General features: G+C 43.3%; 1 protein-coding gene across 1 annotated transcript in view; it reads right to left on the bottom strand.

Moving 5' to 3' along the window:
- KDM5B (lysine demethylase 5B) overlaps window positions 1-13795 on the bottom strand; it is an 88600-nt gene extending 74805 nt beyond the window's left edge. The window contains exon 1 of the mRNA XM_004375280.3: window positions 12482-13795. Coding sequence (XP_004375337.1) covers window positions 12482-12685 — 204 coding nt within the window. The 5' untranslated portion in view covers window positions 12686-13795. The remainder of the gene's footprint in view (window positions 1-12481) is intronic.
- Between the last annotated feature and the right edge of the window lie 13865 nt (window positions 13796-27660).

The following is a 27660-nucleotide window of genomic DNA, read 5'->3' as shown; positions in this document are numbered from 1 at the left end:
GAGTGTTGACATGTCATGGGGTTGGTAACCAGTGTCACGAAACAGTATGTGTACTGTTTAATGAAAAGCTTGTTTGTTCTGTAAACCTTCATCTAAAGTACAATTTAAAAAAAAAAGGTTGGTGGTTCCAACCCACCCAGTGGCACCACAGAAGAAAGGTCTGGCAATTTGCTTCTGTAAAGATTATAGCCAAGAAAATCCTATGGAGTTCTGCTCTACTCTGTAACACATGGGGTCACCATGAGTCTGAATTGATTTGACAGCAACAGGTTTGAGTTTTCTTGATGATTCCTAATAGCCATATTTGAAGTAAAACACTGAAGCTTGAACCTGAACTGCAATGCTAGGAAACTGCTCGATTTATCCCACTACCAGACTGTTTAATATTTACACAAGGTCGGCGTGCCAGTCTGTTTAATATGCTATAATTCTGACTAAGCTTCAAGGCTAGCTCTCCTGTTTGAAAAGAAAAAGATGTACTAATACACAGGCACGCACAATTTAGGATAGCAGATAAAATCTAAACTCCAAAGACGTTAAAATAAATTGATCTTAAGATGTTACTGTAGTAGAGTTAGTACTATCAACTGCTTTGTTATTTTTTTAATGTTTATTTGCCACATTTCAAAATAAATGCTATTTGAAAGATAAGCCATTTTACTCAAAAATATAAGAAAGTTGCAGCCTGGGTCTCGGCTACCTGGTATCACTGGGGAACACCATGTAAACTTTGCAATTATCTACTTTTCCAGGTTTTAAGAGTTTTGCAACCATGTCTTGAGTTGAGACTTGAGAAATCATTACCATGAAGTCACATATAAGTTTGAAATACTGGCTTTCAATAAACCTGCTTCTCCCTTGGCTTCCCAACACCACATCTCCTGGTACCTGCAAGTAGATCCTCTCTTCCCTCCTCAAATGTTAGTGTTCCTGGGGGTTCTGTCGTAACTTTCATTCTCATTCTTACCCTTACTTCTTCTCCCACCCTCACACCTTGATCCAGGTGAGGTAAAGCCTCCCCAAATATCCCAGGCAGGCCCTTCTACCCATATTCCACCCATCTCCATGTCCCCAGGGTGACTGGTGCAAACAATCAATGTGCTCAGCTACTGAGAGGTTGGAGGTTCCAGTCTACCCAGAAGTGCCTCGGAAGAAAGGTCTGGAGACCTACTTCTGAAAAATCAGCTATTCAAAACCCTACGCAGCACAGTTCTACTCTGACAAACATAGGATCACTGTGAGTCAGAATCAACTCCACAGCAACTGTTTTTTTGGGGGGAGGCATTCCATACCCCAACTCTAGTATCTTCAACCATTCTACATGTAACTTCCATTCCTTGCTTACACCATATGGCATAATCAACTTGCAGATCTTTCTTACCATTAGACTTTGAGTTCCTTTAAATCAAAGCTGTTGTTTTCTGAAACTCTAGAAACAACATACAATGTCTAGCACTTACTGACATTAATAAATGTGTTGAACTGAACCCACAACCAACTGTAAGAATTCATTTCTTCATTCACCAGAGTTGATACCAAGGATTCCACAGTCTCCTGTAGTACAGTCCTTCAGCTAAAAATCTCAGATCAATTTGAAGTCAACAGGTAGGAAAATTCCTTATATTAAAGCTGCCTAAACCTCATCAGGGAATTACCTAAATCAGTGGTTCTCAAACCTAGCTGAACTTTAGAATGACCAGAGCAGCTGCTTAAAATTCAAACACTTGGGCTCCACATGAGACTGACTCAGTTCTTCTGGGCTGGAGCCCCAGAACTACTTTGATAGGAGGCAGAGGTATATTCAGGGGACTTTTAAGTTCTAAATATTTTTCCAGTGTGAAGCAATCACATTAAAATGATGAACCAGGAGTTGCTATATAAATGAGCCAACCGAACAACAGTACGTAAAAGGGTTAAGTTCATAACTATTGATAAAAAGACAAAACTAAACGGTATTTTGGTATCATATTCGTGCAACTATTTTTAATAGATTTCTCTGCAGTTACTAGCACCAAGATAGCTTCCTACCACTCCCTGCCCCTTGCCACCCCGCCCCCCCAAAAACAGGCAGTTGTGTTTTGAAAGCCAGAAGGAAGAGAATGAAAATCACACTCTCCTTCCAAAAAAACCTGTGAGGGGGGAATGAAAGAAGTAGGCTGGAATCTATGAAGGGAGCTACTGTATACATTAGAAAGAACAACACTGAGCTCATCTGTGTTTTAGAAATTGTGTCACATTAAACAAGGCACTTCACTTCTCTGAGGTTTAGTTTCTTTATCTATAAAATGGATCTAATACCTACCTTAGCAGTAAGAACTAAGTATTGAAAATGGTTTTTGCTGAAACTATCAGGATAAAAAAGGAAGACTGGGTAGCCAGCCAGGACAGCAAGGGTATAAACAAACAATAAGCTTCATAATTTTTAAAGTAATTTCCCATCAACCATCTCATGTAATCACAATTGTTATCATTATGGTTATAAGATGCAATATAAATAGTGGTTAGAAGCGCTAATGCTGAAACGGTAGTGCCTGGGTTCAAATCCTGGCTCTACCACTTACCAGTCAGGGGACCTTAAGCAAGTTACTTACCTCTTTGAGCCTCACTTTGTAAAGCAGGGCCAGTAATATTCATTTTATAGGCAGGTTAACAGAATATAGTTCTTAAGGCTAGCAGATCAAGGATAACATGTAAACAGCAGAACACAGAAGCCACATGTTTTGAGTTCTACTCTACTCTTTTCCACTTAAATCTCTAGTCTTATGATTAATGTAACTGACAGCACTAAATTGTATACTGTAAAATGCTGAATTGGTCAATACTGTATTTTATATATATCTTTACAAAGATAAAAAATAAAAACAAAAAATAGCAAAAATAAAACTGCTCATAAGCAAAAAGAAAAAACCTCTATTCTCTTAAAAATTTCATTTCCTAGCTAGCAAATATGTTGTTGTTAGCTGCTGTCAAGTCAGTCCCCAACTCATGGCAACCCCACACATAAGGGAATGAAACGCTGCCCAGTCCTATGTCCTTCATAAATCATCATAAGCCAGATGCAAAAGGACAAATATTGTATAATTACACTTATATGAGGTACCTAGAATAGACAAATTCAAGACAGAAAGTAAATAGAGGTTATCAGGCTGGGGGAGGGAATAATGAGGAGTTACTGTTTAATAGATAAGAGTTTCTATTTGAAATGATTAAAAAGTCTAAAAATAAATAATGATGATTATATAACATTGTGAATGTGCTTAATGCCACTGAATTGTACACTCAAAAATGTTTAAAATGGTCAATTTTGTTGTATTTTACGACTGAAAAAAATACACACACACACATACAGATATAGATACAGACATATACAAGGTTAGCAGTGAAAAAAAGCAGTTCTAGAGGAACCCAGAAGAGTGGGCTGCCATCAAGTGCATTTCTTAAAAACCCCAAACCCACACCCTAGACAAATCCCTGAAGCCAGCCTCCCACTGGAAAATCTGGTGGCTGTTCTCAATTAGTTCAAAATGTATGATAATATTGGATAAGAGCCTCCCTGGAAGAGGAAAAAACTTAGAATACGTGGAATTTTACAAATTTGGGGCTACACTCCAGAAATTCTCTCATTATAGACCCCCTCCCATCTCAACCCCCTCAACTCTCGTCCCACAAAGATACCAGAGTACAAATCCTAAGAGATCCTACCCCCTCCCAGTCTCTTCCCTTGATGTCAAAGCCTGGCAAGGACGAGACATTACCATCTGGTTTAAATATCACCAAATGATGAGTTGGTACAACCACATAGAAAATTGGGAGGATCCTGCCTTAAAGACCTTGTAATTATGTGGTTTTGATAGGGATTTGTTCTTTGTTGCTGGAGTTATGTGATTAGGGTAAGATGGTAACATTTCTCTATCTGTAGTGTGTAGTATGTATGCCTCATAGGAATACATACTTAACAAAAGCTCCAACCAAGTGCTCAAAACACACTAAAGTTTAGACTTTAGGTCTCTGATCTTTACACTTTGGTCAAGCAGGAGAGGTGGTAAGAATGAGCACAGGAATGCACAAAAATCTGCCTAGGGCCACATGAGGAGCATAACTGGGAAGACAAATCTTAGTCTAGCTACCTGCTCGCTCCACATAAAAATACTCAACATTTGAAGGTTTAAAACTTGGCATATACACCACTGAAGAGCATTTTAATATATTTATTATTTTGAGCAAGGAGCCCTGATGGTGCAACAGTTAAGCACTTGGCTGCTAACCAAAAAGTTGGCAGTTCAAATCTACACAGCTGCTCTGCGGGGCAAAGACCTGGCAATTTGCTCCTGTAAAGGCTATGGCCTAGAAAACCCTATGGGGCAGTTCTACTCTTGTCACATGGGGTCGTTGTGAGCCGAAATTGACTCAACAGCACACAACAACATTATTTTGAGTAAACTGCTTGATGCAAGACAAAAAAATAAAAAGTCACACTAAAGTCATACTAGAAATAAGAGTACACGTGGATCCACCTACAAGGCATGATATTAGGTCCAAAATAATAGAAGGTGTATTTGAACAAAAAAACTGGGGAATCTAAGTTTGCATAGGATTATATAGGGGTTCTAATCAGATTTAAAAAAAAAAAAAAAAAAGCTTCCCTAATTATTGTTATTAGATGCTGTAAATTTTTGACTCATAGCGACCCCATGTCTACAGAGTAGAACTGCCCTATAAGGTTTTCTAGACTGTAATCTTCATGGAAGGTCTTTCTTCCACTGCCTAATTATAAGTAAAGCATAAAATATATTCCAGCTCTGTTCTTAGGCTTTTTTTTTTTTTTTTTTTTTAAAGACCAAAGTGCACATTTTCCCTGCTACCTCTTTTCGTTTTCTCCCTACCTCACAAGTAGGATAACTATAGAAATATAATTCAGCCTACTGACCCCAACTGTCAGGCAAAAAGTGGGATTATCTAAGTTATTTGTTAGATAAGGTATAATGTACTTCCATTTTCAGGGCTTCCACAGCATCACAGTCATCCCACACTAGTGGAAATTAAAATAATTTTTAAACGTGTCTTAGCACAAAGCTCACAAATACAAACTCCTGCCTACATACACACACAAAAGACACACATAACACAAACATACACCGGCAGATTTTCCAAAATAATTTATAGCAGCTCTATCTGAAAAAAATTGAATAATTTTAACCTCACTAATTTTTTTAAAGATCCAGGTACAGAAAAGCTTCATCTAAACCAATAGAAGTATTAGTTTCTGTCGTTTTGATCCTGGCCTTTTGCCTTTTCAAGTTTCACCTTAAAAAATCCCTTCACTGTAGAGGAAAATAAGGGCTATGCATTTGGCACTAACCCTTGTCTCTCTAAATCTGTCCCCAGACTCTTCTTAGCAATGAGCAAATAAAGCTTTGGGATTTAAGCTCTTTGCAATCCATCAATTAATTAATCTGGACAGCAGCCCTAGGTCAGTGTCAAATGCCCTTCTAGCAGATGAGAAGGCATACATTGGAATAAAACGACTTTGTCCAAGGTCATGATGAAATAAAATTCAAGACTCTACCCTCCTAATTTTAAAATCTGGAAACAACACCCCCTCCTGTCCTCTTTTACATAATAGAGGAGCTGGCTTTTAAAAAATAAACTAACACACACACACACACACACACACACGTCCTTGATAAATCTCAAGGTTTTATCCCTCCATTAAATTTTATGACATTTTACAAGAGATTACTAAGTGAAATGGAATCAGAAAGTTCAAAAAAGCCATTTATTATGTGATCTTCTGCCTGATATGAGTTCAACCAGCCTCCTACCTGAGAACTGAAGTTATCTTTTCAGAGGGCAGGAGGGCAGAAGCCCTTAGATTTTAAATGACCTAACATCTATGCACTGGACTAGTAGCCAAAAGGTTGGTGGTTCAAACCCACCCAAAAGGCCTAGAGATCTGCTTCTGAAAGGTCACAGCCTTGAAAACCCTATGGAGCAGTTCTATTCTGCACAGGTGGGGTCACCATAAATTGGAATTGACAGCAACTAAAAACAATAATCTTTAAATTGAAGAATATATTTTATTACCACATAAGCTTTAATTAGCAATTCTGGAGAAACAGACTCTAACATCAACGCTGAAAGTCAAACTGTACCATTCTTCACAGAAAAAAGTTAACCTAACAACCTAACCAACAACATTAGGCCCTTCTGATTCTCGTTTCCTTAAAACTTTTTCCAGAAAAAGTTTTCATACTATCTCTTGGTTACTCCTGATTCCCAGCTCTATTCTGTCAGGCTAAGATGTCTACCTTGACCGGAACAGCCCCTTCTAAAAGAAGAAAATTGAGATAAAGTTTGGACAATACAAAAAATGAAAAGGAAATGGAACTATGATGGCAGAGGACGTCCTGCAACCATCATTCACTCCCACCGCCACTACCAAACCTCTGTGTGTCAAGACTTGACCTGGAGATAGTCAAGTTTCTTCACAGGTTCCAACAAATGTGTAGCAAAGAAGCAAAGCCACATAAAAAAACAGGCCCCGGCCTAATTGAGCAAACCGACTATCACTCACTAAAGGCTATAGAAAAGCTCACTCTTAATTGCCCTAACCTCTCACTCATACCCTGAATAAGACAAAAGCTAAGCCAAACGGACCTCTACACTGAAGGTCACTATAGTCTGCTCTCAACCCCAGTGTTGCTTCCCTTATTTCTACTTTCTATCATATCCAGGAAGACAGCTAGAGGGACTACTCTCTATACTTTTGTGTATGCTTGAAAATTTTCATGAGAAATTTTTTTAACTTACACCCTAGAAGTAATGGCTCTGGCAGAAGAAAGTAATCAGTCTTTATGTCCAGAAAGAACGCTTAAATGATAAATGAACTGTCGGAATGACTCTCTAGGCTGTGCCTAAAGGTATATGGCAATGGTGCTTTATAAGAAATGGTCTACAATTTAAGATTTAAATGTGTAAATCATGGTGGGAAAAAAAGAAGGACCTAAAGACTGCATTTACTCAAATTCCACATTCTTTGTTCCAAAGACTTTACAATTATGAACAGAAATGTGTCGCCGCCACCCTAAAGGAGGCTTTTCTTCATTAGTCTGGCTCATAAACTTGACTGTATTCAAGTTCCATTCAACATACAGCTCACATAATAGTTATTGACAAAAAAGAAACATTCGTGGAAGAATTGAGGTGTACAAAGGTAAAATCTCATTTAATTCTTCTCTTTACTCCTGTGCTAGGTTATAGCAGTTAATAAATGCTTAAGAAATCTTTGTTAGATTGCATACAATTCTCATGTCTAAAACTGATCATTAACCAGAATTTTTAAAATCATTATTAGTTTCTCAAACTTTTAATCAAAAGTTAATAGTGAAAAAAAAAAAAAGTTAATGGGAATAGCTCAGGGAAATGGCTTTCTCAAGATATCACGCCACACACCGACCTATCCCAAAGAACCTTGTCAGTATGCCTCCTGTCAGATTCCCCTTCAAGTGACCCAAACTTAACAGAAACTTCACGAAGTTGTAGTTCAGTCCCCAACATTTATTCTACTTCATTTTAATTTTTTTTTTGGTCGGCAATGACCTTTTACATTTAAAACAGGTATATCAGTATAATCCCCAGAGAGTATCTAATTCCCTTAAAAACAGAAAAATCACAGAACAACCTCAACATAAACCAAGCAGAAAGCACTGTGCAAGGAGGAAAGCAAGATTCTCCTAAGTTAGTGGTTTTTTAAGCCTACAGATGGCATTTAGAAAGAGGTACACAAGTAGGCTTCATGAACCACAATACAAGGAGCTCAATTAGCCCTTTCATTTTGTGGCATGGGTTCTCCCTTATCCTTTTCTATAGCCAACCTTAATGTGGTCCAATTAAGGCAACAATAACAGGATACAAAAGTCTGCAGGAAGATCCCATTACAACACATTAGCCGGGCTCAATTTTTTTTTAATTGAATAGTTTACAATGATATTTTTTGCATTTCTAAAAGAAAATTCTCCCACTGGCAGATTTCTGCCTGCCTATATCCAAAACTATCCTGAACATAACATCCTGGACTTTCTTATTGTGCCCCAAATTAAACAGAGTTTATCACCAACCAACCAACCAGAAATACTCTAGATCATACAGGAAATTAGATATCTTACAGACAAAGAAAGAACGAAATTAAGGGTTAATAATTTTATTCATTTTTTAAATAAGTGTCTCAAAAATGAAAGCATTCAAACACCAGCTTTAACAAAGAACATTTATTAACACATCAAAAGCAATTCTCTAGTCATTTAGTTCCATAAAAACAGATTGTATGTTTAAAAACAAATCCTATAATCATAGGAAGGGAATTTTTTGCTGGTGGGGGCGGGGTCGCGATCTTTAACTGCCACGTGTATTTGCAAAATTACTCACATCCCATTACAAAAATCTATTAATTTTGTTGAGTAGGTCACTAAGGGTTATATAACTCTACAGACATGTATGTGGCTCCTAGCATAACCAATTTACCACTGATAAAGTAAAATTTAGCTAAACACTCATTCAAAGACTACAACAAATGAGGTTTATTTTTGTTTTGCTTAAAGGCAGACACTTACTTGTAAATTAAAACTGTAAGACCTAATCCAGTCTCCTACCAAGTGAGAAAAAAATGGATGTTTTTCTCCTGGGCAATGTAGGCCTAAATTCGTCTTAAAAATCAGTTATAAGCGGGTACAGGGTTTCTTTTGGGGGTGATAAAAAATGTTCTCTGTGGATATAAAAACACCATTCAACTGTACACTTTAAATGGGTGAACTGTATGATGTATGAATTATATTTCAACAGAGCTGTTAAAAAAAAAAAAGTTATAAATTCCTCCTTCACTCAAAGATGTTTCTATTGATAAGCCTCTTCTCCACATGTCAAGGGTTTAATGAAGCCAAAGAATCACCACTAGAAAAAGATTTCATGAAACCAAGGAAATTGGGAAAACAACAGAGAGAGAGGCCAAAGTCAATCCAATCGAGAACCGGGACAATGATAGGCAGGAATGGGAGTAAATGAGCTCCATGATACATTAACAAGTCTTCCATACAAAGAAAGCCTAAAATGTACATTTAAGTTCCTCCCCATCTGTAAGGGTTCAACCAATAGGTTCACTCAAACAAGCTGACTGTATTAAAACACTTCAAGGCAGTTTTATACTTTGGCTATAAAGGGATCAAACTAGTTAGTGACCACAGGAAGTTCAAGCTGAAAAAAAAGTGTCTACTGTGCCATGTGGGGTTTGATTTAAATCCCTGACTTTCAGACAGCGCCAAAGAAGAAATTTGTGGAATCCACCCATCTATGGCCAAATGCTTGATGTTCGAGAAGAAGAAAGAAAAAAATATATCAAATATATTCCAATCAAATTTAGGAGATTCAAAAAAGTATTTACTGAACAGGCAACTATTTTCTGCCTAATAGCTACACAGCTAAAATTATCTCCAATACCACAAAGTGACATGAAATATGTAATTTGTCCTTATCAGACAACTAAGTATAAAAAGAAAATGAAAATGTGAATTTTAAAGGCAACAAAAACATAAGCCAAATTAGATTTAAAAAAGGTCTCAGCCAAGAAAATAAGCCTGATTATCCTATATACTCATGTAATCTGAAACAAAGGGTTTTTTTTTTCTCTCTTTAAACATTTAACTCAGGATTTGAGTACTGTCTTCTTGACTTACTACTTTTTATCACATTTATCCTACTATATTTTCACAAATTTCTGTGAACCTCTAAGCCCCCATATACAAAATAATTTAAAAATCTGAAGTTTTCCGAAGCCAAGCAGCTTCTAAGCTCATAAGCTTTCCTTCACTGAGAACGCAGTTTTAACTGAAAATATATAAGTACCATTAAAAATACAAAGGTAACAAAAATAGGAATTAAACATGCTTAATAATTCTTACTCTTTCCTCCTAACAAGTAAAATACCAATTGCTCAAATCCCCTTTTCAGTACAACCAATTGTGTCCCAAAATCTCAGTGAACAAAAATCATCTAGAAATACAGGCATTATATAGCTACCACCATGGAAAATATTTCATACCTCTTGAAGGGTTTTTTTTTTTTTTTTGCTATATTTCAACTATATGAAACCACTTGTTCACAGTTAGCTTTCCTAAAACAAAACAGTTTCCAAAACAAAGACTGTTTACATCTCTTAAGAAGCCTTTGTTCCAACAAGACCCCTCTTCAAGAGCTACAACTTCTGGAAAGATTTCCCTTTTCGTGGTTATATCAACAAAAAATACTCAAACTCTTTCCATTTGGCATAGGAGTTTGTTAAACGATGGAGAAGGCAAGCCCCCTCCACACAAACGCAGTCTCCAAAACAGAGCATTGCTTATGTTTGTAGATTATTTGTGCCTCTTTAACACCCTTCCCTAGGCTGTAGTATGTAGTACTCTCAATACAAAATGGTGGCCATCATGTCTGACATTCAGAATGGTAAAAGGAAATACAACCACACATTTAGCAAAGCTTACCATCAATATACTAGCCAAGATGTGGAAATGGGTAGTCAAACCTAACCAGAGAAACACTATCTTTTCAGGAAAAGGGCCCTAAAAAGGCACAGAATAAAAAAAAACAGGATGAAGGGTTTACCCCAGCCCCACAATACCAATATGGAGGACAACTCCCTGGAACCTGACTCCTCATATTTTGGTTACCAAGAACTTACTCAAGTTGCCTAATAAAATTCTAAATAAAATCTCATTAATGTGAATGTACAATATTCATATTCACCCGTTCTAACATTCGACATAAAACTGCTAAATGTTTGAAACAATCTATTCTTCCAAGAATTAAAATCTTGGCTCTAACCAGCTGCGGTTAACTAACTTCTCTGCAGGCCCCTTTACACTCTAAATTTACTTTCCTTCAGAAACAAGAATCAGCCTTGTCCACTTCACTGAGAGAAATGGATCTGTTTTCAAATTTTCCCCCACACAAGCTGGCAAGTTAATTTTTGAGATACATATTTTATCTCCAGTTTCAAAACTTGTCCAAGAAAAACTATTTAAAGTATGGGGTTCGTGTTTTGAAAAATTTTTGAGGGGGCTAAGAAACACTTATTCAGGGATATTCCTCAAAACAGAATCCCTGCAACTCAAAATGTCATTACAAAGAGCAATCTTAAGGGAGAAAGGGATGGGAGGGGGTCTTCCTCCACTGGCAGGGTGGGGGGCGGGGGACGGAACGGGACGGACAGTAGGAAAGGCAGTTAAACCTCCTTCCCAACGGTTCCAATCTGTCCAACCGTCGTTTATGCCAACTCGGACTCGGACCATCCCCAAAGGTGGGCAAAAAACCCAGGGTTGTAGGAGCGCAGCCAGTTCCAGCTCAGGGGGTGGGGGGTGGGGGCGGACTTTCCTCAGCGGACGTTGCAGCCGTTAGGGATCGCGTAAGAAACACCCTACCCCTCACACAGCCCCCAGGCCCGAGGCGCTCTAGACAGGGCATGAGGAGCTGAGGAGGATGATTGCGTCTCAGCCCCCGGAGGTTGGGGACAGGAGAAAGGGGCATTCAAGCTTCGGAGATCTTCTTGTCTGTCATAACCCCCCACACAAACGCGGCCTCGCCCCCAAACCACCCCTCAACAACACAGCTCAGGCCTCTCCTACAGAGCCGAGCGGATGGGCCAAAGTAGGGTGCGTGAGAGAACAGCAGCGCAGGCGGGCATCGGGTCCACCCTCGCCTGCCCTGCCCCCCCCCCCCCGAAAGTGCCCCCCCGACACTTACGCCCCCCACAACACATCCGCTCCGGAGCCAAACCCGCGGCTCCTCCCCCGCCCCCGGCAGCGCTGGACGCCCCCTCCTCGACCCCAGGCCGGAGGACACCAGGAGGCCCGGGGACGAGGGGGTGGGGGTACCCTGGTCTGGAGGGTGGGGCGCCCAGGTGAGGGCCGCTCCGGGCCGACGCCGCCACCACACAAAGGACCAGGGGCTCCCGCCGCCATATTGAAAACTTTCCTCCTCGCACGACAACTCGCAACTCCCCCACCCCCACCCCATCACACACCCCCGCACCCCGGGGAGGAGGCGAGGACCAGGCAGCCGAGCCTTCCCTCCCCGCCCGCGCCTCCGCCTGGCTCCGGGAGGAAACACTCCTGCGACCACCCCCGCCACCACTCCATCCGGAACCGAACCCGAACACCCAAGCCGGGCCGCACACCCGTCGCCGGAGCCCCGGTCGACCGGGCCCACCCAGTCGCACCACCAAAACCCCTGCTCTCCCACGCTCCTTATCTCCCACCCTGGAGAAGCTCCCGTCTTCCTCCCCTGCCTAACTCCGACGCTCTTGGCAGCCCCAAACTTGATGCGGCCTCCGGGGCGCCTCTGCTCCCCGCGCTCCGTGCCTCGGGCCTCCCCGACCCCGCGCCGCCTCGCTCCCTCCCTAGCCACGAGCAGGATCCGGGGTGCTGGCGTGACTCACCGGCGGCGGCCGCACCTTACAGATCCCAGTCTGCTCGGCTATGGGCCGGATCTTGTGGATGAAAGCAAAGGGGTCCGCGAACTCTTCCCAGCTGGGCTCGAAGACTGGGCACTCGGGAGGAGGCAGGAACTCGCCCAGAGGGCCCGGGCCCCCGAGGGACAGCGCGGGGCGCGGGCCCGAGGGCAGCACGGTGGCCGGCTCCATCACCGCAGGTCGGGCAGGAGTGAGCAGAGGTGGGCTATGGGACCGCGGCTGCGGGCTCCGCTGGGTCCCAGACCTCTGCACGCACGACTCGGGCAACAGCAAGTCCGACTTGTACTAGCAACGGCAGCACCTTGGGCTTTTTCAGCCTTCCTCCGACGACGTCTTGCCGCTAACCCACGCCGTGTGCTTCCGCCGCCACGGCGAGGAAAAAGAGTCCCACCCCCACCCCCACCCGCCACCCGCGCGGAGCTCCCCGCCCCGCCCCCGAATCGGGCGGGGCCGAGGCTTTTCGCCTAGAGATAAGAGTTTATTCTTAATGTTCAGTTGAGCCAACATTTATTGACCATTTACTACGTGCCAGAGTTCCTCCCCTCGAGGAGTTAATGGTCTGGTGGAAAGGATCAGACGCATAAATCGATCATTTCAATTATGTCAACGCACTGTGGTAGGTGACACGAGAGAAATAAACAGTAAAACCCAGGGACGGGCAGAAAGAGTACTGGGAAAAGGAGAAGGATTTTCCTTTCTAGGAACAAACTGAACATAAGAACAGCATGGACCTGAGACAACAATAGTAGTGATAATAATAATAATAGCAAACACTTTTTGAGGACTTGCATATGTAAGAACTTTCCTAAGTGTTTTTGCATGATTAATCATTTAATCTACACAACAGTCCACTTTACAAATAAGGAAAGGGAGGCACAGGTAGATTAATTTTCCCAAATTCATACAGCTAATAAGTGTTGAAGAGACTCTGTAGATTGGGAGGTGGGAGAGTTGTAAGGAAAAGAGTGGTCCACAAGCAATATGACAAGATTGGATTTGAGAGATTGGATTGGATTTTGAGGAGAAATTATGGGGCCTAAATTAAGGCAGTGGTACTATTAACTAGAAGGAACGGATAAAAGAGAAGGTAGTGATGGATTGGAGAGGGGCAGTGAAGTATCAAGGATGATTCAGGAGCCTGGAGTAGATGCCTGAGTGAATGCTAGCCCCTTGGCATTGCCAGGATATCCACCTAGATTACAGAAACAAGGAGAAGTCAGTCTGGAGAGGAAGATAATGTGCTCGCTTCGGGACATTTTGAGTTCGAGGTTTTCTCTGACATACAGCTGCAGATGTCTGACAGGCTGGAGAGTATAAATCTGAAGTTGAGAGCCCTCAAATCAGCAGCAGCCACAGTACACTGGTCCTGAAGGAGACTCAGAAAACATAAACGTTAGGGCTTTGTTTTGCCTGATCACTTTGTGCAGCCAAATTAAGTTAATGTGACTGTACCCTAGTTCAGAATCAAAAGGCGTGCAGCAGGGTCATAGCCTGTCACCCTACTTATTCAGTCTGTATGCTGAACAAATAATGGGTGAAGCTGGACTATATGAAGAAGAACGTGGCATCAGAATTGATGGAAGACTCATTAACAACCTAGGATATGCAGATGACAGCAACTTTGCTTGCCGAAAGTGAAAACAACTTGAAGCATTTACTGATGAAAGTTACAGAATATGAAGGTTACAGAATACAGCCTTCAGTATGGATTACACCTGAATATAAAGAAAATGAAAATCCTCACAACTGGACTGATCATCATAAATGGAGAAAAAAACTGAAGTTGTCAACAGTTTCATTCTACTTGAATCAACAATCAATGTCTATGGAAGCAGCAGTCAATAAATCAAACAACATATTGCATTGGGCAAATCTGCTGCAAAAGACCTCTTTAAAGTTTTAAAAGCAAAGGTTTCACTTTGATGACTAAGGTGTGCCTGACCCAAGCCATGGTCTTTTCAATTGCCTCATATGCATGTGAAAGCTGGACAATGAATAAGGAAGACCGAAGAATTGATACATTAGAATTGTAGTGTTGGAGAAGAATATTGAATATACCGTGGACTGCCAGAAGAAAGAACAAATCAGTCTTAGAAGAAATACAATCAGAATGCTCCTTAGAAGTGAGGATGGTGAGACTTTGGCTTGCTTACTTTAGACACGTCATCAGGAAGACCAATCCTAGAAAAGGACATCATGGTTGATAAAGTAGAGGGTCAGTGAAAATGAGGGAAACCCTTAATGAGATGGATGGACACAGTAGTCACAACAACGGACTCAGACATACCCACAATCATAAAGATGGTGCAGGACCAGGCAACATTTAGTTTTGTTATACATAAGGTGAGCCTTGGTGGCCCAGTGGTTAAGCACTTGGCTGCTAACGGAAAGGTCAGCAGTTCGAACCCACCAGCCACTCTATGGAAGAAAGATGTGGCAGTCTGCTTCTGTAAAGATTATAGCCTTGGAAACCCTATGCGGCAGGTCTACTCTGTCCTACAGGGTCACTATGAGTCGGAATCAACTCAACAGCAACGGATTTGGGTCTTTTAATTTTATACATAAGGTCACCAGGAGTTGGAGCTGACTCAATGGCAACACCCTGGATTAGTGGGAAGATGGGAGGGTTGGAGGGCAATTTCATATCACCATTTCTTCACAACAATCCTATGGGATAGGTACTACTATTATCCCCATTTTGCAGAGCACAGAGAGGCTGAGTAAGAAATATGAACACTTTTGAGGCACATGATTTTGGGTATGTCCAGCCCGGGAAAAGGGAAGAGAAGAAGCTCAAAAACAACTTCAACATTGAAAAGAAAAGCAGCCAAACCCATGAAAGGACTGTTTGCCAGGGCCTTCTTAGGAAGAATCAATGGTGCTCTAGGTCTGCTTTCTGATTCACCTAGAGGAAAGACGTGTCTTATTTTTAAGGATTCTTCTCTTTTTTAAAGCCTCCTCTTCAATAAACTCTTCCTGAAAGTACCTGGCCCCAAAAAGAGTTGAGAGAGGTCCTCCAAGGAGGGAATCCTTTTCTCAGCTCTAGAGTTTTGAGATCTGGGTAACCATTTTTCTGCTCCCCACTGCAATGAAGACTCAAGCCAAGGGGCAGCTGGCATCCTGTCAGAGGAAAGCAAAATCATCAGTGTAAGATGGACATGATTAGCAAGTCATAGTAAAATGTTAATGGTAGAATTAAGTAGTGGGTATATAGGAATTTGCTGCAAAATTCTTTTAACTTTGCTGAATGTGTGAAACTTTTTCATAATGAAGTGTTGGAGAAAAATCATCCTTGGGTCTTCGCTGTGGGCGGGCGCTCTGTGCTTTTGAGGGTCCTCATGGAGTTGATTTCCTGTCATGTGCTTCTTCTTGGGAGAGCGTTAAGACTATTTTCATCCTTGAACGTTTACATACTACAAGCCAAGTAGATTTAACTTTGAGAAAAACTCTAGACAAATATGAATTACGACTATTATTTAATTGAGGTGCACAGTAAGATAAGGCCTAAGAAAATCTTTCCCAGTTCTCAGCCGCGTCCTAGGACTTCCTCACATTCCCAACTCCCAAGGTCTCTCAGCCTCACTTCCTCCATTTCCGGTAGTGACCCTAAGTGATGAGATTCTGTTGCTCCCAGAAGAGCAGCAGCTGTTTGGCTCCCCACGGGCCTGATGTGACGTTGAGGAAGGGGGGCGGTTGCCACGGCAGTGAGGAGAACCTAGGGACCGGGAGGAGGGGGCTCTCGGGGGAGATGACCCCCCCCCCCACCGCGCCTCGCAGAAGCCGATTCCCCTTGCCCTTTATGATGTGTGTTTACATGGGCGGAGGGATCCCTCTCCAGCTGACAGCCACACGGAGGCCGGCTCTTCTTTTTTTAAAGAGCCTAGCCACAGGCGGTGATTGGCCGCGGCCCGGGCCGCATCAACCTCCGGGGGCGGGGCCCGGGCCGCATTGTCTCGTCTAGGGCCAGTTGGACGCCCCAGAGGCCGGACCTGGGCAACCCCTGCCTGGAGGTCCCCGGGCTGGAGCGCCCAGAGGGCAGAGAGCGAAGCTTGGGCGGGGTCAGGTTCAAGGTCCCGGGGGAAAGCGGGGTTGGAGCGCAGGCGGCCGAAGCGGAACCAGACTCCGCTCCGACTGCCACGTCTCCAGGAATCCCCTCCTTACTCTTGGACAACACTCCGCCCCCACCCGGGCCTCCATTCCCCCAAACCACCCCCATTTGTGCAGCCCCAGATTCTTTGGCACATTGTCCTGGACCTGGGGCTTTCCGTCCTACCCCGGCCCTCTCAGCCCCTAAACTTCACGCCTCAAACCTGCCCGACCCCACCCCCGGGCCGGCGCCCCCAGATCTACAGCCTTTGCTCTTAGATGCGCCCGCCTGGTGATGAGGCGCTCCCCGCGCTCCTTCCGGCCGCTAAGATGGGGAGACCAAGTTCCTGGGTTCCAAACCCGGGGAGCGATTTCCTCCCCAGTCCCCCGCGCACTGCCGGGGGACTGGGTCCTGGGAGCGGGGGCCAGGCCAGGCTCCCCGGCGGCCCGCGAAGCACGTAGCGCACGTGTAGGGCCCGCTCCCCACCCCCTCCGTCGCCGCTGCTGCCTCCGACGCCTCAACAGGGCTCTGGGTGTCAGCTGTGCGCTTCCGTTCCGCCCTGACCTACAGCCTGTGGACCTTCCTCGTGCTGCGTCCCTTCTAACACCACACCACCCTTACCTTTCGAGCCCTGTTAATCCTCCGCTCTCTTTCTGCTTTCCCCTAATTTCCCCAGTGCACGTGCTTGTCCTCGGCTTTTTCACAAACGAACTCTGCTCCTTATCTTTCCATTTCAGTGCCATCTCTCCCCACAACCTCTAGTGCCCTGGAATGTTTGCTGTCAGATGTCACCTGTAAAAACCTGCAAACCCTTGGGATTTCAAGATGAGCTGCAGCCGTTTTGGCCTTCTTGCTTTATTTATTTTGTGTACTCTCACTAAGTCTTGTTAGTACACTGTTTTACTGCACTTATAACTCGGTATGTGTCTTATTTCCGCTGGTGTCCCTGCCATCTTCCCCTGCACACGCCTCTCTCACCAGACTGTAAGCCGCTGGCGGGAAGGAGTAATGTATCTCTGGCACTAGGCACGTGGCAGACGCTCCACAAATATTTGTTGAAGGGGTGGGGAAATGGTCTTGAGTTTCTGTGGCTCAGATTGGCTGAGGAAGGAGCTCCGGGCAGGACAATGAGAAGAAGCTGGCTACCCAGGTGAAGCGGGAAAGAATCTCACAGCAGTTAGGAAGTGGGTTGTTGGGGAGGCCACACAGTGGATGGGCGCCACGACTAAGATAAACCCCTGTTCTCCCCACCCCCCACCCCCACTCCCTTGCCCTGCTCACTTCTCTGGAGCCAGCAACCCCTCCTCCTCTCCTGTGCTATCATCCTCTGCTGACGGTTCCGTGCTCCCTGTTTTGCACTGCCCCAGCTGTGGGGGCTATCCTTGGGGATCAGCCCAAGCATAGCAAGGGTCTCATCCTTGGGCTTCTGTCCTTGGGGAGCTGGGTCCAGGCCCTAGGGAGGCACCTGGTAATGAAATGACTCTTCCTCTCCAGCCCTGGAATCCCTTTGTTGCTGACTCAGCCCAGGGTAACTGCACTCGTAGTTCTGGGTTTGGGTTTACCTGAATGCGGGGCCCAGAGGGTTAGACCCTTGTCTGGGCCCCCTCCCCAGGGAGCCTCCAACAGGCACTGGCAAGTGGGACATTCCCATGGTGCTGCCAGCCCTTCCCACGGGGGCGGAGAGGAGCAGAGTTGCCCACACCAAGGCTTCAGGGTGTGTTTCCTCCCGTTCCGGTTTGGCCGCTTTAGAAGCCCTGGACTCCCAAGGAGCAACTTGTGCTGCTAAGAGAAGCTGAAGGACAGAGTGGGAAACCCAGGTTCTCTGTTCATTCCTGAGCCGTCACCACCACCTCTAACTCAGGTCTCTGGATTGAGGGGCCTCTCTCCGCGTGCTCCATGGCCTTGGATAGCTGGAATGTTTGGAATTTTCTGTATCTGCGATGAAAGTCTTCCAACAGGATGAAGACGGCTGCAGCACTGTCAGAACTTAACAGAGCACCACCGCATCATCATGCCCATTTGAAATTCACAGTGTTCAACTAAATCACATTGCATCTCTAGCACAGAGTCTGACACACAAAATGCTAAATGCTGATTCCCTTTCTTCTCTCCCCTCCGGGAGGTGGGGGTGGGTGAGTGGAGGTATGTGTTTTTCTGGAAATACTGCACTAACAAATAAGACAGGGTCACTGGCCAGGAGTAATTCATAGTCTATTGGACACATTAACCCTGTAAAGTAGGTAGGAATTATTGTCATCATTTTTCACATGGAGAAACTGAGACTCAGAAAGGTTAATTAACCAAAGTCACACATTAATAATAGCAGAGTTAGGACTGGAATCTTGATACTAGTGCCTTTGATCTTCCCCAAACACCAAGCTGGCTTCCCTAAAGGGGAGGAAAGGAGACATAGACGCCCCATGTCGAATCTCACTGCCTGCTGTTCCTTTAATCTGCCAGAATCGATCTATTCTCTCCCCTCTAGGTCACTGTGACTTCAAACTCTTTGGGTTGTGATCTACAGTACTTTGGTTTACATAGCAGCAAAAGTTTCACCAAACAGTACTTATCTTGATACAGTGATGCACTTATACGCTAGTTGAGACCCATTAAGATGAGTTTGTTACCTATTAATGGATTGTGACCCTCGGTTTGAAAAATACTACTTTGAGGTTAGCTTTACCTGCTGTTTGTGTAGCTTTCAAGAAGGTACAGGCCAACAAGTAGCTGGTTTTCACTACTCATACCCATCTAGTCTTGAATTTCAGCCACTGTCCCCCCGCCCCATATCCCTGTAGGTCCCCCAGAACACTGTCCACATCATATACAAAATCATTAATTATCTCTTATCTCTTCATTTTGGTTTTCACTGCTTATTTTCACTTGTCTGCAACCTTTTCTACTTATTTCCTCCTACATCTGCCCCAGTCCTTCAACCCCAGGGATTGTGTCCCATCTGTTTTTTTTTGATATGGCGTTAACCCAGTCCAATTGCCATCGAGTTGATTCTGACTCATGGCAACCCCGTGTATGTCAAGAGTAGAACTGTGATCCACAGGGTTTTTTTTTTTTTTTAATTGTGGTAAATATGTAGATAACAAAACATTTGCCATTTCAAAAATCTTCAGTTCCATAGGGCTTCAATGGTCAATTTCTGGACATAGATTGTCAGGCCTTTCTTCTGAGGCACCTCTGGGTGGACTCAAACTGCCAACCTTTTGGTTAGCAGGAACTGCCAACCTTTTGGTTAGCAGCTGTTATGGATTGAATTGTGTCCCCCAAAAATGTGTGTCAACTTGGCTAGGCCATGCTTACCAGTATTGCATGATGGTCCACCATTTTGTCATTTGATGTGATTTTCCTATGTGTTGTAGATCCTACCTCTATGGTTTTAATAAGGCAGGATTATAGGCAGTTATGTTAATGAGGCAGGACTCAATCTATAGGATTAGGTTGAGAGTCAGTCTCTTTTGAGATATAAAAGAATTGAGCAGAGAGGAGAGGGCCTCCTACCACCAAGAACGAAGAACCAGGAGGGGAGTGTGTCCTTTGGACTGGTGTTCCTGCGCTGAGAAGCTCCTAGACCAGGAGAAGATTGATGACAAGGACTTTCCCCAGAACTGACACAGAGAGAGAAAGCCTTCCCCTGGAGCCAGTACCCTGAAATTGGACTTAGCCTCCTAGACTGTGAGAGAATAAATTTCTCTTTGTTAAAGCCATCCACTTGTGATATTCCTGTTATACCAGCACTAGATAACTAAGACAGCAGCCAAGCATGTTAACCATTTGCACCACCCAAACCAAAAAACCAAACCCGTTGCTGTCGAGTTGATTCTGACTCACAGCGACCCTATAGGACAGAGTAGAACTGCCCCATAGGGTTTCCAAGGAGTGGCTAGTGGATTTGAACTGCCGACCTTTTGTTTAGCAGCCGAATTCTTAACCACTGGGCCACCAGGGCTCCTTGCACCACCTAGGGATTCCTCCCAGGGAGTCCTAAATAGCTTTATTAGATATAATTCACATACCGTATAATTCACCCATTTAAAGTATACAAATTCAATGGTATTTAGTATAATTATAGACATGTGCAACCATCACCACAGTCAGTTTTAGAGCATTTTCATCACCTCAAGAAGAAATCCTAACACCCTTTACCTATCACCTCCTCCCCGCCCCCACGCCCCACCCCCAAGCATAAGCAACCACTATTCTACTTTCTGTCTCTATAGATTTTCCTATTTTGGACTTTCATATGAATGGAATCATATAATATGTGATCTTTTGAGACTGGCTTCTTTCACTTAGCGTATGGTTTTCAGGGTTCACCCAAGTCATAGCTTGTATCTGTACTTTATTGCTTTTTATAGCCGAATAATATTACATTGTATGGATACACCACATTTTGTTTATCCATTCGTCCACTTATGGGCATTTGGGCTGTTTCCACTGTGTCCCATGTTTGTAGCACCTTATCCCGCACAGGTACCAATATAAAACCAGGATTTAGCATACAGTCTGAGAACCTCCCAAGACTGGACTTAGAGCAGGGTCAAAAATGCTTACGGGGCCAGACAGCTAAGTGAGTGAAGTCAGCCAGATAGAGGCTGTGGAGAAGTGGGCATGCAGTCCAGTTATTAGGGGTTGTCACTACTCAGAACAGGGTTGCAGGAAGTTCCAATTTTTCAAGAGAAGTCAAAAATCTAGGTTTTTATGAAAGTGCTCCCTATTTTTAAATGTTCAATCTTCAATCAAATTTCTAAAAAGCCCTGTGGGCCAACCAAACGTGCTTGTGGTCAGAGTATGTTCTGTATGAAGCCACCTCGCTTCTCCAACTCCCTGCCTACGGAGAGGCTAATGGGATAATGAACTTGCCATTCTTCAGAAAGAACAATGGTTGCCAAGGGAGCACCAGCTGGGAGGTGCCCAGGGAGAAATACTGGAATGGAGGTGAGCTCCTGCCCCATCCCACTCTGTGGGTCTACTTCATGTTTCTAGACTTAAAGGAGAACTCTGTCTTCCAGCAAATTCCAGAGCCCACACCCAGAACATACAGAGGCAACAGGCACAGTGTTATAGACAGCTCACCCATAACTGCAATGTTGGTGAGGGACCTGGGTGATGTCAGGACTTTTTAATATTTATATTTTCCCCTCCCTCTGTCTTTTGCCTCTTTTACAGCTCTCAGAAGTGAGGAATCAGACATCCGGATGCAGAAAGGTTCTCAAAGTGCTGTGCCTCTGGGTAAGAATCCAAAAGATAAAAATCTGAATGGGGGTTTAAGAATAACAGGGGATGGACCTCCCAAATTGGAGGAAAAAGAAGGCAGTGCTGGTTTCCATAGTTGAAAGTGGCACTTGTTCCTTATAATAAAAGAGCTAACATTTACTGAGTGCTTGCTATATGTCAGGCATTTCTGTGTGGATGATCTCATTTAATCCTCATGAGAACTCTTGAGTGTAGCCATCATTGTTGTCTTCATTTTATAAATGAGGAACTGAGGTCCAGAGAGGCTAAGTAATTTGCCCAAGGTCACATGGCCAATACGTTTAGCAGAACTTGATTCCCGCCCAGGCCGTTTGAGTCCAGAATCTGAGCTCTCAACTCCCATCCATGTATTGCCCTTCTCTTGTGCCCAGTCCCCCGACACTCCTGTGTCCCCAGCACCTAGCATAGTGTTGGTTGAATGAATAAGTGACCACTCACCACTATCACACAGTCTCTGATAATCAGTGACCTAATAAATCCTTGTTGAGTACATTCTTTGCACCGGGTACTATGTGAAGGGCTATAGATGTAGCATTGACTAAAAGTCTCTGCCCTCTGGAGCTTATATTTTCATCTAGTGGATAGAGAAACACATAAACAAGTAAGATAGTTTCTGGAAGTGATAAATGCCGAGGTAAAGAAAACCGAGTATATAATAGAGTAATGGGAAGATGGAACGGGAAGGGAGAATCATTGCCTAGGGGTCACTGAGTTTCCACTGATGGTAGAATCGTTTGGAAATAGTAGTGATGGTTGCACAACAAGATGAATATAGTCATTGTCACTGAATTGTACATGTAAAACATGTTGACTTGGCAAATGTTTTGTTACATATTTTTACCACATTAAAAAAAAAAAAAGAATTGGATGGGTGGTGATAGCTACAGTGATCTGAAGAGGAAGAGGGAACGGCTGAGCTCGTATTTGAATGTTAGGAAGGAGGTGGTTTTTTGAAAACCTACAGAGAAGAGTTCTAGAAAGAGGAACAGCATATGCAAAGATCTTGAGTCAAGAAACAGCTTGGTACGTTCAGGGATTCCCACAAAAGTCCCTTAGGCTGCATGGAGAGGGGGAAGGAGATGGAGTCAAAGAGGCTGGCAAATGGCTAGATTAGATTAGGCAGGACCTTGCAGGACATGTAAGGAGTTTGGATTTCATCTTTCTTGCAGTGGAAGCCATTGCAGAATTGCAAGCAGTGAAGAGATGTCATTTGACTTACAATTTTAAAAGGTCTCTTTGACTGCCAAGTGCAGAATAGGCTGTGGGACAATGGTGGAGGCGAGAGACCCATTAGAAGGTGGTTGCAGGAGATGGTGGCTTGGACTAATGTTGTAGCTGTAGAGGTGGTAAGGAGAAGTCATATTCTGGATCAAATCTGGAGGAAACAACAAAAGGACCAAATGGATTGAATGTGGTGTTAAGGAGAGGGAGGTGTCAAAGGATGACTCCGAGAGTTTTCCGAGTAACTGCTGTTTCCTGAAAGAAGGAAAAGATTTGAGAGGTAGGAGGAATGTATAGTTCTATTTTGGCTCTGTTAAAGTTGGAAGTTATACAACAGCCACAATTATGGACAGAAACATACCAACCATGGTGAAGATGGCATACGACTGGGCAACATTTTGTTCTATTATACAGAAGGCCACCATGCGTTGGAGTGACTTGACCACAACTAATAACAACAAAGTTGAAATTCCTTATATTCATCTAAAAAGATGTTGAACACTCAGGGAGTTTGGAGCTCAGGACAGAGATCAGGATAGGGCTGGAGATAAGATTTGGGAGTTAGCACTACATATACACAGCCATGGGCCTGGGTAAGATTACCCAGGAGACTATGTAGGAAGTGAAGAAAAGGGGGCCAAGGACAGAGCCCTGTGATATGCCTACACTTACAGGTTGGGAACAGAATGAGCCAGGAAAGGAAACTGAGAAGAAATGGTCAGTGCAGCAAGAGTGATGTCAGGAAGAGCGTGGTTCAAGGAGGCGGCAGTGGTCAACCGCGTCAAAAGCTGCAAACGTTAAGACAAGGAGAATATGAAATGAAGAAGTAGAGGTAATTATTGAAGACAACACTTTCAAGGAGTTTTGCTATTCGGGTTGCAGAGGAATAGGCCAGAAGTTGCAGAGAACATGAATTCAGGGAGGGATTTTGTTTTTGCCCCTACCCCCCGCCACCCCTCCATCACTGGGAGATACCAGAGCTCCTTTACATAGTGTTAGGGTTGGTCCAACAGAGAGGAGAAATGGATATGCTGAAGGGAAACAGGGTAATGGCAGGAGTGAAGAACTTGAGAAGGTTAGGGGGAATGGGAGTCAGAGGTAAATGTCAGTGGAACTGGAAGAAAGGAGAGAATGTAGTAGACATGCAAGGAAGTGGAGGACATAGTCGTGAGAGGTTTGATAGTTCTTGGTATCTATTTACTCTTAAAAGACATTGATGCTGGTCTATAGGACGAATAAGAAGAAAAAAACAAACCTGTTGCTGTCAAGTTGATTGTGACTCATAGTGACCCCATGTGTTACAGGGTAGAACTGAGCTCCATAGGGTTTTCTTGGTGTAATCTTTGTGGAAGCCGATCGCCAGGTCTTTCTTCTGCAGTGCTACTGGGTGGGTGCAAACCACCAAACTTCTGGTTACCAGCTGAGCCCAGACCATTTTTGCCACCCAAGAACTAGCTACCAATTGTTAAGCATGTACCTATCACATGCAAGTCCTGTCCATGTGGACCTCTGGTGATAGGGCAGTAGGTGGGTGGGACACAAGAGTAACATCACAGAGGGAGTTTAGCTCAAGGGCAGAAAACTGGAGAGACCTCAGTGTGCTTTCCCAGGCCTCACCCTCTTTGTTCATTACTCCAAGAGTGATTGAGTCTCATCACCTCAGCTCCTCTTATTCTGTCTCTCTCCTGCCTCTTCCAGAAGCCTGTCAAACACTGAGGGCTGAATGAGGGCAGTCGTCCTAATGTGACTGGTAAACTACAGATGAGGTGAAAAAGGGGAGCAGAGCTGTGCTTCTGGCGATGGAATTCTTTCAACTGCAATTGTAAAGCCTTTTTATTCAGTATATGTATCCGTGTGTTTATGTTATAGAGAAGTCTATTTCTCTTACATAGTTTGTCTCTAAACCACCTATGTGACTGAAAAGCCTTTGCCTAAAGAAACCAGGTAAGCAAAGTTTAATCTGTAAAACATTTTTACCATATATTTTATTTTTACAATTCTTATCAAAAAGCTAAGTGGGACCACACCATGGATGAACCTGGAAATATTATGCTAAGTGAAATAAGTCAGTTGTGAAAGGACAAATACTGTATATTCTACTTACATGAAATAAGCAAATAGATACAAACCAAAGATTATTAATGGTTACCAGGAGTAGGAGGGAGGCCAGAAGGGGGAGTTTTGTTTGGAGGGCATTGAGTTTGTTAATAAACTTGCATCTCTACTACATAGTGATGGAATATTTTGGAAAAGGATAGTGGCAGTAATGGCACAACAAGAAAAATGGAATCAATGTCATAGAAATGTAAATGTGGAAGTTGCGCTGGCAAATGTTTTGGTGTGTATATTTTCACCACAATAAAAAAGAAAGAAAAAGAAAAAAAAAAAGCGAAGTGTGAAAGGAAGAGAAGTCTGTTAAGCTCTACTAAAATACTAAATCAGCAGGGATCCTTGGAAATGGGGGAGATTAGAGGATACTATTGGCCTCAGGAGCACAGAAACTACTGACAACAATTTCTTTTCTTTTATGTACTGCAGGGAAGGAATCAAGAGTGGGTGACCAGGCATGTTAAAGCCTTCCCTCTGAAAAATCTAGAGTCAAAGAAACACATTTTCACTAGAGAAAAGACAAGAACAGAGGACGAGAGCAGCATTCAAGCACGTTTGATGCTGAACCAGCCTGATTTCCAATAACCCAAAATTGATGAAAGGATTTTTCACTCTCAGTTAACAGAATTATAATCAAGGTCTGTGAATAAGATTAAATATTGGAATAAACTAAGGATATCCTTTACATAAAAGTAAGAAAGGCACCAAGTAGCATAGCACTTAGCCACATTTCAAGTTCAGCTATATTAATAAATGGGTTGATTTTTGTTTAAAGGTGGTGGAGGAAAAAAACGTGTTTATCTGTTTTCTCAGATGAACTAGACACATCAATAAAGCCTCAGTGGACCCTCATCATTTTGAGTCAGGGAAACTTTTGGAAAGCTTAATCTCCAAATGAATACCAATAAAGTGAAGACGGCAAAGGTCACCACAGGACACCTTACTTATTTAGGAAGAGAATAAGTCTATTTTCCATAGGTTTGCAGCTCAGAAAAAGATTGGAAGGCTTGGGAAATAAGTTAACAATGATGATGAGGAAGCATAGAATATTTGGGGGGCTTCCAGAGGACAGAAAGGAAGCTCTAGGCATAAAAGGGATAGAGAAAGTCCTCCAGCTGTTGACTTTTTGCTATAGGATCCATATCCCGATCCAGATACCATGCGGTATTCCACCAGGCACTGCTTCATAACCTCAGTGAGCATCATATTCCTGTGGCTCTTCGTCATTTTGAAAGTCCCCTGGGAAATTGAAGATCAACAAAATGTGATGGTTATCAAAGGCCAAGTAGTCACTTTTATTCTCATTTTGGGAATTGGGGATGTAGCGGGATGGGAATGATATGGACCAGCAGATTCTCAAAAGCACCTGGGTTTTCCTTCTTCCTGTACCTGTCCACCTGAAAGCAGGAAGCTCCAAAGGTAGCCGGGACATGGACTGAGACCACTGGTCTATAAAGAAACTGTTTTGTTTTTTTCATATTTGTTAAAATAAGGAAGAGAGCAAACACTGCTTGAGCTCTGGATACTTTGGCCAATGGCCAGGCATCCTGAGAATGTGCTGGCTTGCTCTAGGAAGACTGTGTCCCACCTCTTTCCCTGTAAAAGCTCATGGAAAGCCACTGGGGCCAAATCCAGTTCTTTTTACAAAAGGAGATACATATTTTGCCTTTCCCAATGCCACAGGTGGCCAGTTATAGTAGCAGTAAGGACCAGAGAGCACTAGAAGACTGGCAGGATCTCACCTTCAAATATATGAAAAAGATCCAGCAGAGAAGAAAGAGTGAGTGCCAGGAAGGGGGGTGGGGTACCCTAGGGGAAGTAGGGACATGGAGAGAGGTAACTGTACCTTGGAAGAAAAGAAAAAAGGAGGAGAAAAGGTTCTTAGGAATATTTGAATCTGGGAAATTTTCTTCCCACGTAGACATCTATATATCAGTGGCATTAGGAAGAAAGAGGGAAAATATGAAGTTAGTTATTATTGCAAAGTGGAATCAGTGGGTTAGAGAACATTAGGATTACAAGGAGCCTTAGAGTTACATAGTCCAACTCCCTTGCTTTTATGGATCAAGAACTAAGATCGGGATGAAGGGACTTGGTCAAGATCACATAATCAGTGGAAGAACTTGGAGGGGAATCTTGGGCTCCTGGTTTCCAGGAAAAGTGCTTTTTCTAATATACTTTCTTCAAAGGAGAACTTTGGGAAGATTAACCGGATAAAATAACAGCTAATATTTATTGAGCACTAAACCATGTGCCACTCAGTTCTGGGCTCAAATAAGTTTGGAAGGACCTACAGGGACTCAGGACCACCTAGCTTAGTACTTCTGAAACTTTAATGTGCATACAGACCACCTGGTGATATTATTAAAATGCAGATTCTGATATCCTAGGTCTGAGGTGGGGCCTGAGAGTCTATATATATATATATATTTTTTTTATTGTACTTCAGGTGAAGGCTTAC

Source organism: Trichechus manatus, unplaced genomic scaffold, assembly GCF_000243295.1.
Source record: "Trichechus manatus latirostris isolate Lorelei unplaced genomic scaffold, TriManLat1.0 scaffold00035, whole genome shotgun sequence".
In the NCBI taxonomy this organism is placed as follows: domain Eukaryota; kingdom Metazoa; phylum Chordata; class Mammalia; order Sirenia; family Trichechidae; genus Trichechus; species Trichechus manatus.
This window is presented reverse-complemented; position numbering and strand designations above follow the sequence as displayed.